Consider the following 18722-nt stretch of genomic DNA (forward strand, 5'->3'; position numbering starts at 1 on the left):
TTGGGCACGGAGTGAGTGGCTGTTTCCATACTGGCAGACCAGGAGCTGCTAACCCAGAAGCGATGCTGCTGGGTTAACACCAGGAAGTCACTTGTCCTAACCCAGAATGAAGGAGAAAAGTCAAGCAGGCTACACAGAATAAGGATTAGGCATGCTGGAGAAAAAAAAAAAAAAAAATGCATGTCCTATTTTTGCAGAGAGAAGGGGACTGGATGAAACAAATCCCTAAACGGAGAACAGGGGTTGGGAATCCAGTTGAGTTCTCTCCCTGCTCCCTTGCCTCTGACATCAGAACAACAGCTCCAGGCACTGAGTATTCATGTGCCATACACGGTGTCAAACTTTGTCAGGCATTACCTCATTTAACCGCAAAAACCCCAAGGGAGGGGTCTATCATCTCCATTCCAAAGACACATAAACTGAGGCTTAAAGAGGTAGGGAAATTAACACTATGTTGCATAGCAGGCCAGTGTGGGTCCAGGATGTGAACCCAAGCCCCCCGAGGTCCAGGGCTTATGCTCTGAACCGCCACCCAGCTTTCCATACCTATCTGAAAATACCTCTTGCCAGGAGACTAGAACACTATCCTGGGAATGTCACAACAGGTCAAACCCAGCAAAATAGGGCAAGTCTGTCCTCTATAGGGTGTGGGGAGGAAGATAAACTCTAACAAGAAACAGAAAAAAAAAATCTGCCTGTCTCCAAAGAAAGCTGGACTCTCTCCCCTTGATGATGTCCTTGATCCCAATGAATGTAAAACTTCCAAGATACTTGAGGCACAGTGCACAGCAACTATCAATCACGATGCTCCCAACCTACAGACCTACTAATGTGCTGGGTGGGAAAACACAGAACCACATGCCCTCACGGGGAGGGAGAAACTGAAGCTTCTTCTCATGATGCTGAGAAAAGCAAGAGAATCCTGTTGCCTGGGCAGGACCTCCCATAATCCCAGAACCACCAGCACAGAACTCCCCTCTGTCATTACCCAGATCCCAGGGCCAGCAGGTTCCTTCTGTGCCAAATCCTTAGCACAAAGGAAGGTCAGCAGAAACAGAAGACAAATTCCATCTTGCAAAGGTATGATGGGTTCTCCCCCATCTCCCCACTCGGCTTATACCACCCGCTTACGCCTTCCTCTTCCTACACACCACCACATAGAAAGATTTTCACTTCACTCTGTCAGCCTTCATCATGACCCGGTCTCTGTGCTCAGAACTAGAAAGACAGCCTTCTTAATTCTCAGCCGAATATGGGTCTAACAGTGGTAGGACACCCCCAAGCTATTCAAAGAAAAACCACCAGAGGAAACGATTTCAAATCTGGCTTTACAAGCATGTGATTTAAAAATAACTCTGCCTTTGTCTGCTACAGATGACTTTCCCTAAAGGGACTGCTGTCCTTAAAGCAATCGCTCAATTCTCGGGGCAAACAGATTCTTATTTTTCCAGTACCCAGGACATACCTCCAGGAGAACACTCCTGGGTACCATCTCTGATAGCATCTGAAAGGCAAACAGCAAAGCGGTCAGGGTGACTCCTGCCATCTCGGCTGACCTGGGACCAGACCATCTGGGATGCTGCCCTTCAGATGACAGAGGAGCCCGTGCAGGTGGCTACAGCATCCAGCAACCAGCACTCTGCCTTCATCAAGATGTCAACCAGAAGGCTTAGCCATCACCCCATAGCCACAGGAGGCTCCGACAGATTCCTGAGTTACTTCAGGGAAACTGTATTTCTTTGGATATTTGATTTATTCTTTGATCAGACAGAGGAACAAGGACGAGTGCACAAAGCAGGAAAGGGGGTCGGGGGGCAGTCATGGTGAACAGTAAGAGAATTCAGAAGAACGCTCACCTTGCCGTTCCAAGACACTTGGGGTAGACCTAGAAATGCAGTAGTTGTCAGCTCATGGCTTAATTTCCTTTCAACCAGACAGGTGGCCCTAATGACACAATGCTACTGAGCATAACTCAAAGATGCATGCTGAGCAAATACAGAAAGCAAATGTTCAATAAAATTGTTTTGTAATTACCTCCTGATTCGCTGGACGTCATAGCTTTATCAACTAACGGTGTAGAACTATGCTTTATTAACATGATATTTCTTCTTGGCAACCTAATGCCTCCTGACCTTCTCAAAAGTTTTGCCAGTAAGTGTTACAGGAGGCAAAAAGCATCCGGGTGTATGTGACAGGATGTTGAGTTGTGCCCAGGATAACTACACCAATTTGCTGCCCCAATTGAAAGTTCTCAACAGGGGTGTCCCAGGGGACATGGAGCAGTGACTGGGGGTGGAGGGTGGCGTGTGACTGGCATCTAAGGGACGGGAGCCAAGGATGCTGCGGAACATGCAACAACGCACAGGACACTGGCCTATGGCAAAGACTTACCTGAAACCTCACCAGTGCCAAGGTTGGGAAATCTTGGTCTAGACTGAAATAATATAATTCCCAGAATGCTCAAGGCTACACCTGTGCTCTTGCCTTCTGAGGACTCCCTTTCCTCAAGATCCACTTGGCATGTCTACTCTGGTCACTACTGTGATTACATGGAAAAACCAAGAACTGTCTTCCTTTTCAGTTTTGTTGGTGACATACCATCCATCAAGTCCACATCCCTTAGATTTTTATTTTGCACATAATCTTTATAATGACCAACCCTGTACAAGTTGTTACAGCAGGGTGTCATTGTCTCTATACTTGGTATTTGAAGAAGACCTTTAGCTTTTTTCCCTTCTTGTTAGGAGTATCACTGAGTTTCCAGTTCAAAAAAGAAGATTATTTTGAAGTATGTTTCTGTTACCAAAAAAAACAAAAACAAAAAAAAAAAAAAACCCAAAAAACAAAAAACAAAACGAAACAATAACAACAAAAACACATTTAAATGAAGAACTTATTTCTAGATTCCAGTTCCCCCTTGGATCCTGGTACCTTTCCCCTGTCACCTGACAAAATGATTTCTGTGGAAACTCAGAAGCCCTTTGTTGTGGATTACAAATCTGATTGGGGCATCCCAAGTTTTTGAGTCACTAATTACCGATTCTAACAAGCTCTGACAAATGACTTCTAAGAAAGCCTCCAAACTTCAAACCTTAATTCTTGATTGTCAGTAGGAACCAAGATTTGGGGACCCAATGTTCACATGCCTTTTCGGAAAAAATACAATACTTCTAACATGGCACACATCTTGTATTTGGCAGGGGATGGAGAAATACTTGTCAACTGAGTATAAGTGTTAAGGCTGTAACACACCAATCCAATAACTATCGGCCAAAATCTCTTGTTATTTCTCTCCAGAAGGGAGGAGGGTTATCAACTGTTCCTAAGTATCTTAAGAAAGTATTTCAGAAGACAGGGTTGAAATCAATGATAAAAATTGACACAGATAATAACAGCGACAACTATTAGTAATCATTTGACTATTTATGTATATTATATATAATTTTCACACTAACCCAATCAAATAAAAATTATATCCTTCAAAGGGAAGGGAAACTGAAGCCCTGAGAGGTAATATCACTTTCTAAAGCTACAAAGTAGTTAAATCTCATTCTACAGAGTAGAGTGACTGAGATACAGGGTGCCTTCTCACTGGGGCTCCAGCCCCTTCTCCCTGGTTTAAATGTTATTTCACTCACTATCTGTTCCTGGAAAGAAACAAAACCATGGCACTGTCCATTCCAGGAAACTAGGGCTTGGGGTCACATCAAGGAATGTGTTCCCAAGCTTCTGCAAGCTCCTGGAGTGGTCAGAAGTTAAGACTTAATTCCATTCTAGCCAGTGGCTTTGAGTTATCATTCAAAGTAGGTTTCAGAGCAGGGGACCAGCACAGAAAGATGTTAAATCCAATACTAATATTTCAAGGCAGGGGTGTTTTCTTCCTCCTTTGCATCATTTCCTTCCATTTTAATCTTGCTCTGCATGTCACAGAAATTCTATGCGAGGTGAAGACACAGAGTTCAGGAATGATCTCAAGCACAAATCCCCCATTGTCCTGCTTTCTGTCTTCCCCTGCAGCAAAGGCCTTCAGCTCAGTGACCTTCTTGACAATTTATCTGGCTGAATCTTTGTTCCTGGTTACCTGTGCACGTGAAATGGTCTTTCTTCCTGTTCATTTTGCACTACAGAGTACTAACAGCATAGAGCCAGGGCTGAAACACCTCAAACCGTGTCTCTGTCTGAGCACCGAGCCATGGGTTTTGAAGTACTGGACATTTTGGGTGATGTTTCTGTATAATATTTCAACACCATTTACAGCTGACCTTGTGGGCTTTGATAGACATGGATTCAGTACGACAAACAGGTGAAAATGAAAAAAAAAATCCGTAAGAACAATCTGGTTTACAGAAATAATAGAGTTCTGGCCCTGAGAAAGGCTAAGCCACACTTACAGTGAGAGGTGCTTGTAGACTCAATTTCTCAATGAGAGCACAAGAGGAAAAGGATGAAAAAGTGATCGGCCCCCCACCCCTAACTCACATTTTTTTTCCTTTCGGACGAGACAGAAATGAACATAGGTGAACCACAGCCTTAGAGAGAGCCTACACGCATCATTCATCAAGGTCCTTTATCATGTATTGGGAAAGAGGGGAATGGGAAGGAGAGGAGATAGAGAGGTGCCTACATATCCAAACCATTAACTGTAGGCTGGTGTTTCTTAAACTGCAGCCCGTGGATCAACTGCAACAGAATTGCCCAGGTTCAAAGCACATATTCCTACGCCCTCATCCCAGATCTGAAAAATCAGGATTTCCAGGGGGGAGGTCCATAGAATCTGCATTTAGCCGACTCTCCCGGAGATACAGATGCTCACTGATGTGGGACAATCATGGCTGTGGGTGAAATACAAGATTCCTCTTTCAGAGCCAGCCAAAGTCTCCCTGATCGTGAAGATATTTCTGCCATCCCCATCCCGCCCCTCCCCTGCACCCTCTTCCCCATCTGAAGGGAGAATCTTTTTAGAATTTACCTGGTCTGATGGGGCTCTGCATACAGTTTGGGGACGGAATGCCAGGGTGAAGGGGTGCAGAAGCCCGACTGCTGAGGTCCATGACGGAGGGGGCGGCAGAGGAAGCCGGCTGCAGCCCAGGAGGGTGAGGGCTGTGGTCATGCTGAGACGGGCTGGGGGGAATGCCATTTTCTGACAAAAACTCCTCCAGGTCCATGTATTCCAACTGGAAAGTATCTCCGTCATAGGGAAGGGTTTTGTCCCATAAGGTGGGTCCCAAGAACGCCGACTGGGGGACCGTCGGGCTATTACTCTCATCATCCAGCTTCTTTTCCTTGTCTTTATCTTTACTAAATGCTGCAGAAATGAGGGAAAGTTGGACTTAACAAGGGGAAAAAAAAAAACGTGGCTTTTTTTTTTTTAATCTCTCCTCCTGGCCTCTGCTACAAAACACCACCTTCAAACCGTTCTCACAAACCCAGGGGATCTTCTCGGGCTGCTGGCTTTTGTGGATCTAGAGTTAAAAGTTCAGACAGGACATGGATCTCTGCCTGTTTTTCAACATCTTCCTATTTACTTTGGAAAGAGAGCACTAGTCCTTGGGACAGGGTTACAGACTGATCTAGAATATAAACAAAGGAACACAGTTTTCAGTACATTATTGGAGGGGACAAATAATTCAGATCCACAGTGGCAAAGTAACACCTGCAGTTACATACAATTGCTGTGATTTTTAACAAAACAGCCAATAACCAGGCACGGTTTCTCTTCCAGGAAATTCATTACAGTAACAATATGAGGTCATTCAGACTTAGCCAGTGAGCTAGGGATTCTAATTTTGGTAAAGCAGGGACTCTCCACCCTCCTCTGAAACCATGCATTGAGCACATACTATATACCTGCTTCCTTCCATAAATTATGTCCAAAAATCTCACAATAAATCTGCAAATCGCTATTGTCCCCATTTATAATGAAGAAATAGAGGCTCTGAGACTTGAAGGAACTTGACCAATGCCTCACATTGGCAGAGGAGAAAACAGAACTTCCTGAACCCACATATGTTTGCTTTTAAAGCTGCTGGGGCACCTTGCATTTTACAAAAGGAGGTTTTTGTTTTTGTTTTTTAAGTGTTTTCTTCCTCCTCTTCCCCAAAGGCTTAAATACGATTCAATTCACAAAAATTATACATGTATGCAATCTGTCAAAAGAACAGCTATTGGAAGGCTCGTTAAATACCTATAAGGGAGGTATGCAGCTATGTCCTACCTGTAAGTACCGCTCACCCCAGGACGTCTTTAAACAGTGCTCTGGATTTTGCCCATTCTAGTACTCAGGCGCGGGTGGAATCTGGGATCAGGGAATCTGGCTTCTGAGTTTCTTCCTCAGAGAAACACAGCCTCCGCTGCCATCCATTCTAATCCTCTAGTCTCATCTCCTGAGAATCTGACTTAAAACACCCACAGATGCAAAAGACTGCAGGCAGCACCTTCCTCCCAAGTGCTACTCCTTAAAGGAGAGTTAAGAGGGAAGCTGCTTTGCAGACGGCGAACCAAACCCCTCAACTCTTGCAATGCAACAGGTTGCCCCCTGCTAGGAGAGAAGATGCGAGTACTCCCAAGCTCTTTGTAACCAAATGATCTTTCAAGACTTTTACACTAGAAGCCGCACCATTTGCATTTGCAACTGTGATATCTAAGGCATGAAACCGCATCAGCCCAACTGACAAATCCCTTGGCGGCACCAGCTCAGTTCCGCGCCTCCTCGCCCGACCCCTCCTCTCCCGCTCCAGCCAAGGTTGCCTGGGGAGGTTTGGGACTTACCAAGAAAGGGCTCAAGCCAGAGGAGGCTCCTGCGCGATTACACGTGAGCCTGCTCCGCTCTCCCCTCCCACCAGGAAAAGTGCACGGGGAAAGTGTCAGAGCTGGAGGCGTGCACAGCTTCCCGCCCGGAGACCACTCCCCCTCCCCCGCCAGCCCCAGCCCCCACCCCCCTTTTTGAATTACCCATCGCTAGGAAAACACGCGTCTCGGCTCACGCCTCGCAAGTTCCTGATGCTAACTAACACACAAACAGTAGCAAGATCCCAATACCCGAGGTACGCTGCGAGACCACCTACCTCCCCCCCCTCCCCGAAATAAAACGAGGCCCCTGTTTTCTCCTCCCCAGACTGGGCAGCTCTGCCCTTACGCGGGCGGTTTCACTCTGCGTGCGGGTGACCCTCAATCTAGGGAACACTGACCTGTCAAGTTATGACTCCCACCTGCGCCGCGGGACCGGGACCCGGCGAGCCTGGGTCGGTCCCAGCGCTATATTAAACGTTCCTCAGTGAGGGGATCCCCCTTTTGGGGGAAGAGGGAGGGTGATGGGTGGGCTCCTCAAATTTCATCAAAGCAGGGATAGGGTGCCAGGGGACAGGGAGGGAGGGTATGGATGCTCCAGCAGGGTTGCCCAGCCAAGGAAGGGGACCCCAGGGAGCGTCGTTTCTTCCCAGAGCGGGGCAGCCAGGAAGGCAGCGCTCACCGTCTTCGTGATGAAGGGGGAGCTTCAGCGGGTTCTCCAACAAGGACCTGAGCACGCCGTAGGGAGGCGGAATAAAGGTGGGATTCAGGGGGAGCGGTCGGGACATTTTCTCCATCGCGATGCACTCAAATGTTTTTCTTTAAAAAGAAAAAAACCCAACCGCCCCCCAAAATGTTGCTGAGCTTTTTCCTCCGTCCTTTGCCAAAAGTACTCGCTTTCAAGGCGGTGGAGACAAGAAAAAAATTACTTATATCTTTATAAATACATCTGCATAAGAAAATAAAAACAAAAAACTTTCGGGTTCCCAGTGCAGACGGTCCCCGGAGAGCGCGCCAAGCGCCCGCAGGCTCCTGGGCGACGTGCAGGATGCTCTCACCTGCCTTGAACCCCTCGTCCTGCAAAATATTCAAAATTGCGAAAAAGAAAGAAAAAATATGCAGATAGCTGCAGAAGGGCGGAAGGCACCGCGCCGGCCCGGCCCCCACGCGCCAGCACCCGAGGCTGGGCGCCGTCCCACCCCACCCCCCCACCCCGCGCCGGCGGCCGCTGCTCCCCCGCGCTCCGCGGCCCCGCAGCGCCGGGCTCAGCGCATCCGGCGGCCCATGTGCCGCGGCCCTGACAAGAGTGACGTCAGGGTCCGCACCGCGCGCCGATAGGCGTGCAGGGGCGGGGCCACGCGCGGCCCCGCCCGCCTGCCCCGCCCGCCCCGCCCGCCCCGGCGCCACGTGTTTAGCGTCGTCGCGCGCGCGGATTTTCCAAGGCCATGCAGCGCTGAGCTGCAGTAAAGAGACAGGTGCCAGATCCCTGGATCACCCACCTGGGCTAAGAACCCAACTTTTTCAGGTTAGAAAGAGAAATGAGGAATTTCTTTCAGTAGTTTTCAACCTGAGAACAACGTGGAAAGTTAAACAGACACACACACACACACACACACACACACACACACACACACAGCCAGATGTCCAGGCTGCATCCCAGATCAATTAAATCAGACCTCTGGGCTGACATCCAGGCATCATTAGTTTTTAAAGTTCCCCAGGGTGGTTCCAATGAGCAGCAGGTTTGGGAATGACTGGTTTAGACCAAATGGAAGGTAAATACTCTTTTAAATATTTCTCCTGGCCACAGCCAAGCTTAGCACCCTCTTTCTTGCCCTGTTGCCAAAACTATTGAAAAATAATTACGTGCTAGAAGTTCTAATGAGATACAAAAAGTAGAGTGAAAAGGAGAGGGACCGATGTCAAGGGTTTCCCGTACTCTCAGGAGGACATTCATAAGGATACCCATTTGCTTGGGATTGAATAAGGGCAGAGGAGAGACACGCATACACTGGTGGGATTTCAAGAATATTTGCTGCAGAAGAGTACAGATGACTGTGCCTTGATCGAGTTACAAGGTCCGCACAGTAATTAAAATAATTTTGTAAAGTTTTTTTTAAGAAGGGTCTCGGTCTTCATTGCCCTAGCAGCGGCTTCAGCAACTGGCTCGGTGGGTTGGGGCCTGCAAAACTCGTGGTGCTGGAGCGCTGTGCTTGTGTAGAGCCTGGAGCCTTCTTTCTGCAAGGCTTGGAAGTTGGCGTCCGGCTTGGAGAGCTCCAGGCAGGTAGGCAGGGTCCTCCCCTCCCTTCCTATAACTCCTCACTAAAATCAAGATACCATCATCTGGGGAAGGGTCTGCAGGAAGGAATAGGCACAAAGTAAAGACAATTTTCTTTTGGAGCGCCTGGGTGGCTCAGTTAAGCATTCAACTTCCGCTCAGGTCGTGATCTCACTTTGGTGGGTTAGAGGACCCCCGCCCCATCCGGCTTGGTGCTAACAGCTCAGAGCCTGGAGCCTGCTTGGGATTCTGTGTCTCTCCCCACACGCCCCCCCCCCCCGACCCTCCCCTGCTCATTCTTTCTCTCTCCCTCTCTCTCAAAACTAAAAAACATTTAAAAATCTTTTTTTAATTCTTTCAATGAGACACAAAGGCTTTCTTTCGTAAAGGCTGTCTTTGGGTTGAGATATGGCAGAGTCTTGGGGGTTCTACTTCCCTGAGGCCCCCAGGAGGGAAGTGCAAGAGAAAAGGTACCGGAAACCAGGAGATCAGGAGGGCCTTAAATGGGCACAGGATGCCAGAAGTCAAATACCTTCCCATCTGAGTTGGGCTGTGATCTAGTGACCTCTACAGTTCTCTTCACACTAAAATTATAATGAGGGGCGTCTGGGTGGCTCAGTGAAGCAAGCTTCCGACTCTTGATTTCAGCTTAGGTCATGGTCGCACGGTTCATGAGATTGACCCCCAGATGGGGGGCTCTGCGCTGACAGTAAAGAGCCTGCTTGGGATTCTCTCTCTCTCTGCCCCTCCCCAACTCATGCTCGCTCTCCCTCTCTCTCTCAAAATAAATGAACAAACTTTAGAAAATAAGACTATAATGAAGAGGTAACATTCTGAGAAAGCATGGTGATGTTTCAAATGTTAGCCAAATTCCAAAAACAACAGATTTTTAGCTAATACCACATACATTTATTGAATACCAATTGTGTGCCAGAACTGTGCCAGGATTGGGGAGAAAAAGATGTGTAAGACATAATTCTAATGTAACAGGTTATGGACATATGTAAACATTATAATATAGTCTTAAAAGAGCAAAAAAGGATAGATGAAGGTGGCATGGGCACTTATATTAGGAGAGGGATTCTGGAGAAGGTATCTGAACTGAGAATGGAGCTAAAGGTCTTTCCCGAACTTCCCAAATCCCTCAACTCCATTATACAGTGTTTCACGAAAGAAAGGACTCTTCCACTATCCTTCAGAGAGGAAGAGGCTATTTTCCTGCCTTCATTCCCCCACCCACCTGTAAACCCATTCATTAACTAGGATAGCCGAGAGCATCCTCTTAGACTGGTTAGAAACAGATTATAGACTGCAGGTGCACAAAAGGATAACAGTCCACTAGCAGTCCTCAGCACGTCCAGGATGCTCTACTTGCTCATGGTTCCCTGTACTTCCTCACTTTCCCATGAAACCCTTATCCACTCAAGTAATCTGGTTTCCCAGAGTGATCTTTTCCTTACTATTGGAGAGAGTCTAATATTGTGGCTTGAAAATTATACTTCTAATTGCAAATGGATATACTGGCATCCTAGTTAATCAACCAGTCTTTTGGGAATTTGGTTCTTTTAATTTTTTAATTTTATTATTTTTTTTTTGTTTATTTATTTTGAGAGAGAGAGAGAGAGAGAGAGAGCAAGTGGGGGAGGGGCAGAGAGAGAGGGAGAGAGAGAATCCCAAGCAGGCTCGGTGCTGCCAGCACAGATCCTAACACAAGGCCCAAACTCATGAAACTGTGAGATCATGACCTCAGCCGAAACCAAGAGTCGGATGCTCAGCCAACTGAGCCACCCAGGTGCCCCATCGGCAAGTTGGTTCTTATAATTCAGTTTCTCTGATCAACTCTGAACATGGCCCACATTGAGGACCAGCCCCTTAGACCAGGATGTGGATGATGCACAGTATTTGTACATTCAGAAATCAGGGATGGGAACAGGAAAAAAGGAACTCCAGAAGAGAATGGCATGGAGAAAGATATGGAGAAGGGAAATTGGCAGCCACAAATTGTGAAAATTTTTTCATTCCTCTTGGGTAAACAAAGTGGAATTGCTGTAACACGGGGTAGAGATATGATTTATTTTTTTTTAATGTTTATTTATTTTTAAGAGAGAGAGAGAGAAAGAGAGAGAACAGGGGAGAAGGGCAGAGGGGAGAGAGAGAGTGAGTGAATCTTAAGCAGGCTCCACGCTCAGTATGGGATCACGACCTGAGCTGAAATCAAGAATCAGACACTCAATCACTCAACACCCACCCCAAGATATGTTTTGATTTATAAGAAATTGCCAAATAGTTTTGTTTGCTGCATTGGGTCAATTCTCCTGCATCGCCAGCAGCAGTTGAGAGCTCAGGTTGCTCTGGAATCTCACCAACATTTGGTGGTGTCAGTTTCTTAAAATTTTAGTCATGTTATGTCTCATTGTGCTTTTAAGTTGAATTTTCCTGATGAAAAATGATGTTAACCACTTTTTCATGTGCTTATTAGTCATTGTATATCTCCCTTTGCAAAGTATCTATTCAAGCTCCTGGCCCATGTTAAAATTGGGGTGTTTTGTCTCGTTATTGCTGAATTTCAGGAGTTCTTTATATATTTTGGAATCAAGTTCCCTTGCCAGATATATGTGTTGTGAATATTTTATTCCAATCTGTGGCTTGCCCATTAATGTTTTCACGTTGTCTTTCCATGAGCAGAGTTTTGATGAAGTTCAATTTACTGATTTTTTTTTTATGATTATTACTTTCTGTGAACTAAGACACCTTTGACCACCTGGAGTCTTGGAGAGATTTTCCTCTAAAAATTTTATAGTTTAAGTCTTTTTCATTTAGGTCTATGCCCCATCTCAAATTCATTTTGTGTATGGTGTTGAGGTAGGGGTTGAGGTTCTTTTTTTATTTGTCTCATGGGGACTTCCAATTGTTCTAACAGCAATTGTTGCAAAGACATTCATTCTCTCCTGTGAATTGATGTGGTGCGTTTATATGGCTGTACATTTGTGGGAAGTCAAACCTTGGACTTCAAGGGACAAAATATTCAAAGACAGAATAAATATTATTTGTAAGTTTCCTAGGCTCTGATTGTTATCAAGCAACAGAACAAAGTTCATCAAAGTTCATGGCTAACATGAATGGCTTGCTTTCAGTAGCTCATTTGGTTTGTTACAAGACCTTCTACAAAGTTGTCCACATCAACTTAAATAAAAGCCTGGAGGCAGAAGCAATGGCCAACTTGCTGTTTATGTACATGAACAAATATTGATCTCTTAGATGCTTTTGGTTACCACTATCAATATTCCAATGCTTTAAAAAAAAAAGCCAAAATTAAATCCTTTGTTGGAAAAAGCCAAACAAATATTATAAAAAGAACACTTGACAAGTCAGTGGAAAACTCTTCAACTGTCTCTTCAAGGAGGGAAGGATAGTAGAGGCTCCTGAGGTGTGAAACTGTTCTAAAAATAGGAATGACCGTAGGAGAAAGGTTTCTCAGAATCAACTTCTTAAAAGATGCCAGCACAGCCTGACTCTGCTCTGAAGCTCTGGAAATCAGCCTTCTGCCCAGCCAGTGGTTTCCACCTGTCCAGTCATTTCAGGACTGTGAGTAGTGAGGTTGGGTAAGGAAGCCTTTCTTGCAGCTCAGTGGGTGCAGATGTGAGGCAGCCATCTTGGCACCCGCTCTGCAGGTCTGCGGAAAGAGCTTTGTGGCTAAGCAGTGTCTGTTTCAGATTCCCAATGGGTGTGAAACCTGGCTGAGCATACAATGCCTGCCACTGTACCCTACCAGGGACTGGGAGCATGGGGTGGATAGAGCCCAACTTTGTGGTTATGAAGGGCTTTATACACCAGCGAGCCAAACCTCTAGATGAACCTGTTTATCTTGTTGCCAGAAAGGGCACTTTGTCCAGGGAATTAATTCAGAAGTAAAAGGCATCACATGGGAGTTCAGCTGAATACACCTAACCCAGCGCGTCCTTCTCCATCCTGAAATCTCTAACCCAGCTAACACACTGAAAAGGAAAATTATATTTCGTTAGCTTAATTCCTGAAGACCCTCAAATGTATTTGCTTGAGACAGGAACATGCAAACCTGAAACAAAAAGACATGCTGGGAATGCTAAGCTCTCCTCCAAAGGATGACTCATGTAAAGGACCATGGCTAGGCTTTCCTACCTCTTCTCTGAGTCCTGTGGTGCTCTAGTAAATCTGAGTGGGAAAGACTAAGACAGGTATAAGAGGCAGGCCAAGGGTGTGTGTTTTAAGAATCAGAGGCTTTATGTAAGTGTGATAGGAAGGTAGGAGAAGGAAAACAGCATAGAAGAATATATGTGGCAAAAGGAGAGAAACAAATAATCAACACAGTTGCAGTGGAATGGTCTGGGGCCATGCATACCTTGGTATTTACCACTATTCCTACTAAAATAATAAAACCAACATCATGATGAGAGAAAGGCACATTTATTGTGTGCTTAACTATGTTCTGGCATAGCATTAAACACTTTGAATAGATTTTATCACTTATTACTCACAAGAGTGGTATAGGGTATGTTAGCATTATTATCCCCATTTTATAGATGAGCACAGTGAGGACAGAGAAATTAGCAGACATGCCGTGGTCCTATGACTAACTAATACATGGAGAGGCTATGAGTCAAAACAGCTCTGCTTAACTCCAGAGCTTGTGCTCTTAACTTTGATATAGTAAATGCATGGCGGACATCCACCCAATAAACACACTGGGTTTCCAAATGGTTCAAATTCTGCCTCTGTCCTGTAACCTTGGATAGCCTCTCTGATCTCAACTTTCTTTGTGTGAAATATAAACTAATGCCCATGTTTCCCAGCTCACAGAGTTGCGAGGAAGACTAAATGAGATCACGCATCTGGAGGTGCTTGGTAAATTGCGAAGGCTAAACAAATGTGAGGACTTGTTAATTGGGGCATATTTGCATTTTCTGGAGATGCTCCTACCTGTGAGTCTGCATAGCTGTTGGGCCTGTGATCTTTCTACTTTCCATCCAAACACATGTGTCCTTTTTTCTTCTCCCCTTTTTGTCCCTCTCACCAGGGCAGTCACCTTCTACTGCACCCAGGATCCAAAGAAAATTGAAGTTCAGTGGGAAAATAAATTTAGCAATGACCAATTCTAAATAGCCCCTCAACCAGAGTAGGGAAGGCATGCCCATTTCCTTCATCTTCCCAAGGGGTGGGAGGAATAGAAATGTGTGGGTTAATTAACAAATGGAAATTGTTTCAAATGTAGTAAATATAGCTGGAGTTGGAAACAGTTGAGCTATAGAGGCATGGAATCACCATGACTCAGAATTTAGTCTTTAATTTCTGGATCCAGGGTTGATCAACTTTAGCAAAACTGACATGTCAACCACACTCTAAAATATAATTTTCAAGCTGCATATTAGGCTCTTTGAGGTCTACAGAAAAATAAGACTAGCTGCCCTGTGGTGATGAATTTCTTGTGAGGCTAATCTGGTGGAAAGGAAGACTATAAAAGTTCTAGGAGCATGCATGTGCTCATGGACCACGTGGAAGCATCCTGCAGACCTGGGGAGAACGTGAACAATGGCCTCTCATCATGTAGGGATACAGGACCAGCTTGCCTCCATTCCTTGTGCCTTTATCCCAAGATGAAGATTCTAATTCGTAGACATTGTCAGCATCCCATATGGAGCTCTTGCATTGGGCAGAGTTTCACATGAGCCATCTCATAAGTGATTGGCCAACCAAATGCCTATAAATGGATGTCTTTGTTGGGACATTGGTAATTGGTCCAACTAAAGAGGCCAAGGCAACTGGTTTCTCAGACATATGACACAAATCATATGCAACCAGATTAATCTGGCATGGCTTTCCTTTAGAAAGAAGCTCTGGGCATGTAAGATATGTTTGAACTTTAAGCAATACTTAAAAATTTGTGTCAGCTGGACAGTGTGTTCCCTGCCCTATAAGGATACTCTCCATGGGAGCTTTTTTGCTGAGCATAGAATCAGAGTGAGGCAAGTGAGTCAGATGGCCTTAATGACATCAGGCAGTGCCAGCCAGGTGCACAGAGCTTTGCTGTGACTTCTTTCCAATTGAGTAACTGAGGGAATGTGGACATTTCCATCATGGAGACTCACAGCCAGGGTGAGAGGAGTAAGAGGAAGCATCCTGAAGGATCTACTCATTATATCTTGAGGTATCACATCTTCTGGGTTTTGCAAGTTGCTAGAGGCAGCATTCCTAACTCTTTGAACTCTGCATTTACTGGGCCCCAAGCAAACTATTCCTCATCTGTTAATGATTGGGGGGGAGGGGTGGTCAGGCACAGAACATTAAGATTGGTGAGATTTTAGTGGGTCTGCCTTCCTGAGACAATACCCTAGTCTCTTCCCCTCAATGCACCAAACACTGGTGGAGGGCTCTTCTGAGCCCAGTGCTGTGCTGGATGCTGAGGATTAAAGCAAAGAAGTATGGAGTTCCTTGACATCAGGTGGGGAGACAGCCACTTAACCAGATATCTATCTCAGTGTCATAGGTATAATTGATGGACAAAAAGGGAGTATGAACAGGGAAGTGATTAACTGTGTTGGAAGGGCTCACAGAAGCCTGCACAGAGGGGCCTCAAGGAAAGTTTTGTAGATAGAAGTAGATCAGGGAGTAGAGGACCCAGGCATGGAAGAACACAGTCAGAACTATAGGCTGTTCACTTGCTGGAATGCAGAATTGACAGGAGAAAGAATGACCTTTCTTCCAGCACCGTTTGCAGAGCTCTGACTAGACCAGGCATTATGCTACATGCTTTGCATGTACCATCACCTTCTACTTTCAAAACAACCCTATGACATGGGTATTAATATTTTTTAATTGATGAAAATACTTGGTTGTGTCATAAACCAAAATCACACTACCTTGGGTAAATTGGGGGAGTTTGGGAGGCCTTTTCATTGTCTTTTCATGGTCTCATGCTTCTCTCTTTGTGTTGACTTCATGGTATCCCCACAAATTGTCCTCTTCTATATGCTGGGTCACATGATTTCCAGCAGCTCAGGGGTTTCATGTCTTTGTTTCCTCCATTAGAGAGGGACTGACCAGCTCTCTGAGTTTTAGCTCAAGAAATGCAAGAGGGGCTCCGTTGGGCCTAGCTTAGGTCAGCTTCCCATTCTTGGATTAAGTAGCAATGACCTGTAGAGGATGTGAATGTGGCCATGCTAGCTGGGATCAAATGGTTGGAGTGGAGAGGAAGAGCAATTCTCAAGAGGAGGGAATCTTTCACGGACAAAAATTGCAGATTCCCACTGCAGTCTTCATTTTCTAGATGAGGAGATTGAAGCTTGGAGACGTTGAGCAACATGTTGAGGTCACAGAGCTAATAAGTAGCAGAAAATGGAAACCAATCTAAGTCTTTCTCAGTGCTTCTCAAACAGAGAGGATTTTGCCCCCTCCCATAGAGTACACCTGGCAATGTCTGGAGATATTTCTATTTGTCAGAACTTTGGGGCTGCTTCAGGGTAGGGCTGCTGCTACAGGCATCTAGAGGGCAGAGTCCAGGGATGCTGCTAAAATTCTACAATGCACAGGACAGCCCCAAACAAGGAGTTAATCTGTATAGTACTGAGGTTCAGAAGCCTTGGTTTATCTGAATACTGAGCCACCACTAGCCTACAAGTGCTCCTCTCTCCTAAAGGGCCCTGATTGGCCTTTGGTGGATCCCAGGTCTCCTCCTCCACATTTACAGATAACCTGTTGGGGTATCACAACCTCATTCTTAGTGTTTTGATTCTTATGTTTCCCAGTCACAGAGCGGCAACCTTGCTTTCAACGCTGGGTTTAACTTCCACCAACTACCAAAAATGCTAGCTAAATGCAAAACAATTCACAAATTGAACACAGGCCATTTTAAGTATTTTATCAAGACAAAAACTGACAGTCTAATAAAATACCTTCAAAATATGAGGATTGTATCCTATCACTACAAAGTATAGTTTTTCCAGGGGATGCCTGGGTAGCTCGGTTGGTTGAACTCCGACTTCAGCTCAGGTCATGATCTCTCAGTTTGTGAGTTTGAACCCCACATCAGGCTCTCTGCTGTTAGCATGGAGCCCACTTCAAATCCTCTGTCCCCCTCTCTCTCTGCCCCTCTCTTGCTCCCTCTCTCTCTCTCTCAAAAATACATAACATTTAAACTTATGTTTAAAAAAAAAGAATAGTTTTGGGGCGCCTGGGTGGCGCAGTCGGTTAAGCGTCCGACTTCAGCCTGGGTCACGATCTCGCGGTCCGTGAGTTCGAGCCCCGCGTCGGGCTCTGGGCTGATGGCTCGGAGCCTGGAGTCTGTTTCCGATTCTGTGTCTCCCTCTCTCTCTGCCCCTCCCCCGTTCATGCTCTGTCTCTCTCTGTCCCAAAAATAAATAAATGTTGAAAAAAAAAAAAAAAAGAATAGTTTTTCCATGAGGAGAAATGGATTTAACCATATTCCTTCATCCCTCCTGTTATTCTGGCCAAGGATAATAGTGCAATCTGAGGCCACAGGAAGGTTGTTTCAGAGTTGGGGAATTTACCTGTGTTCTGTGCTCTTTTAGGTGATGGTCACAGGAGGAGACAAAGGAGAGGCTCGGGGAAACAAGTTTATTGTACTCACAGGTCCTGGAAACCAGGTGCACCGCACATGATGCAGGGCCACAGGGGGAAGCACCAGTGCCCATCGGCAGGTAGAAGAGCAGCAGCAACAGGAGAGCCAAGGCCCTGGCCTTTATTGGAGTTGACACAGGAAATGCAAGGTAGGGCAGAGGAAACAGTTTAGGATTAGCTAGTTTGAATAATTCTGGCGGGCTCTAAGCTAGAGGGGTGGTCCCTAGTTTTCTAGCACCTGACTCTGGGATGATAAAGGGATTTCAGGTTTCCAGGCTGGATAGAGGAGGTATGGCTCTGGAGTGGCTAGTCTGCATACCAAAGGCATGTTCCCAGCTGAGTCCTTTGCTACAGTGAAGAAGTGGTTAGCCCTAAGGAGACAGTTTCTCACCCCACCCCAGCCAGAAAAATTTTAAGATGTCAAGCCATAATAATATAGAGAAAATAAAAATATAAGCAATATGAGCTGGCTAGTACAATTTTCTAACTCAACCAAGGAAGCTTAGATGCCACAGTTCTGTAATAGGTCCCAAATATCTGAGAATCTAATTCTCTTTGCAACATAACCCTAATTTTAATCCCTCTTTCCTCCTACCCTCAAATAAACCAAACTCTTCTTTTTGTATTCCCTCCCTCCCCTAATGGTACCAATTTGCTCAATCACCAAGTTAAAAGCTGCAGAATTGACCCTCCTGTCTTCCTCATCCTCCCATCCTCATACTTGCATTTGAGAACAAAATGCAATCCTTAAAATCAAAGCCAGATCCTAACTATTTCTCATAAATACTCTCTCCCTTCTGTCCTCAATGCCATGGCCTTTGTGAAGACTTTTTTCAGCTCTCCTTTAGAAAATCCCAATGGCCTACTTAACTGCTCTCCTCACACTTTCCCTCTTCATTCCCACCCCAAAATAATCTTCTACTAAAACCATCTCTCAAAAGTACTGATTTGATTTGATTTTTTTCTTGCTTATGAGCCATTGATGTCTCTGAGCTACATGTAGAATGAATCCCAACCTTCTTATCATGCAGTAGACCCATTCCAGTTG

The 18722-nt window shown here is 45.5% G+C and overlaps 1 protein-coding gene across 2 annotated transcripts in view; it reads right to left on the reverse strand.

The window, feature by feature from the left end:
* The window catches only part of HLF (HLF transcription factor, PAR bZIP family member), a 53543-nt gene extending 45563 nt beyond the window's left edge, over positions 1-7980 (reverse strand). Inside the window, exons 1-2 of one of the 2 annotated variants that reach the window (XM_006940189.4) lie at positions 7469-7980; positions 4970-5305 (exon numbers count right to left, since the gene is read on the reverse strand). In XM_006940189.4, coding sequence (XP_006940251.1) covers positions 4970-5305; positions 7469-7583 — 451 coding nt within the window. In that variant the 5' untranslated portion in view covers positions 7584-7980. The remainder of the gene's footprint in view (positions 1-4969; positions 5306-7468) is intronic. The other variant, XM_003996672.5, reaches the window with a different exon arrangement.
* Positions 7981-18722: the final 10742 nt, after the last annotated feature.

This window comes from Felis catus, chromosome E1, assembly GCF_018350175.1.
Source record: "Felis catus isolate Fca126 chromosome E1, F.catus_Fca126_mat1.0, whole genome shotgun sequence".
In the NCBI taxonomy this organism is placed as follows: Eukaryota; Metazoa; Chordata; class Mammalia; order Carnivora; family Felidae; genus Felis; species Felis catus.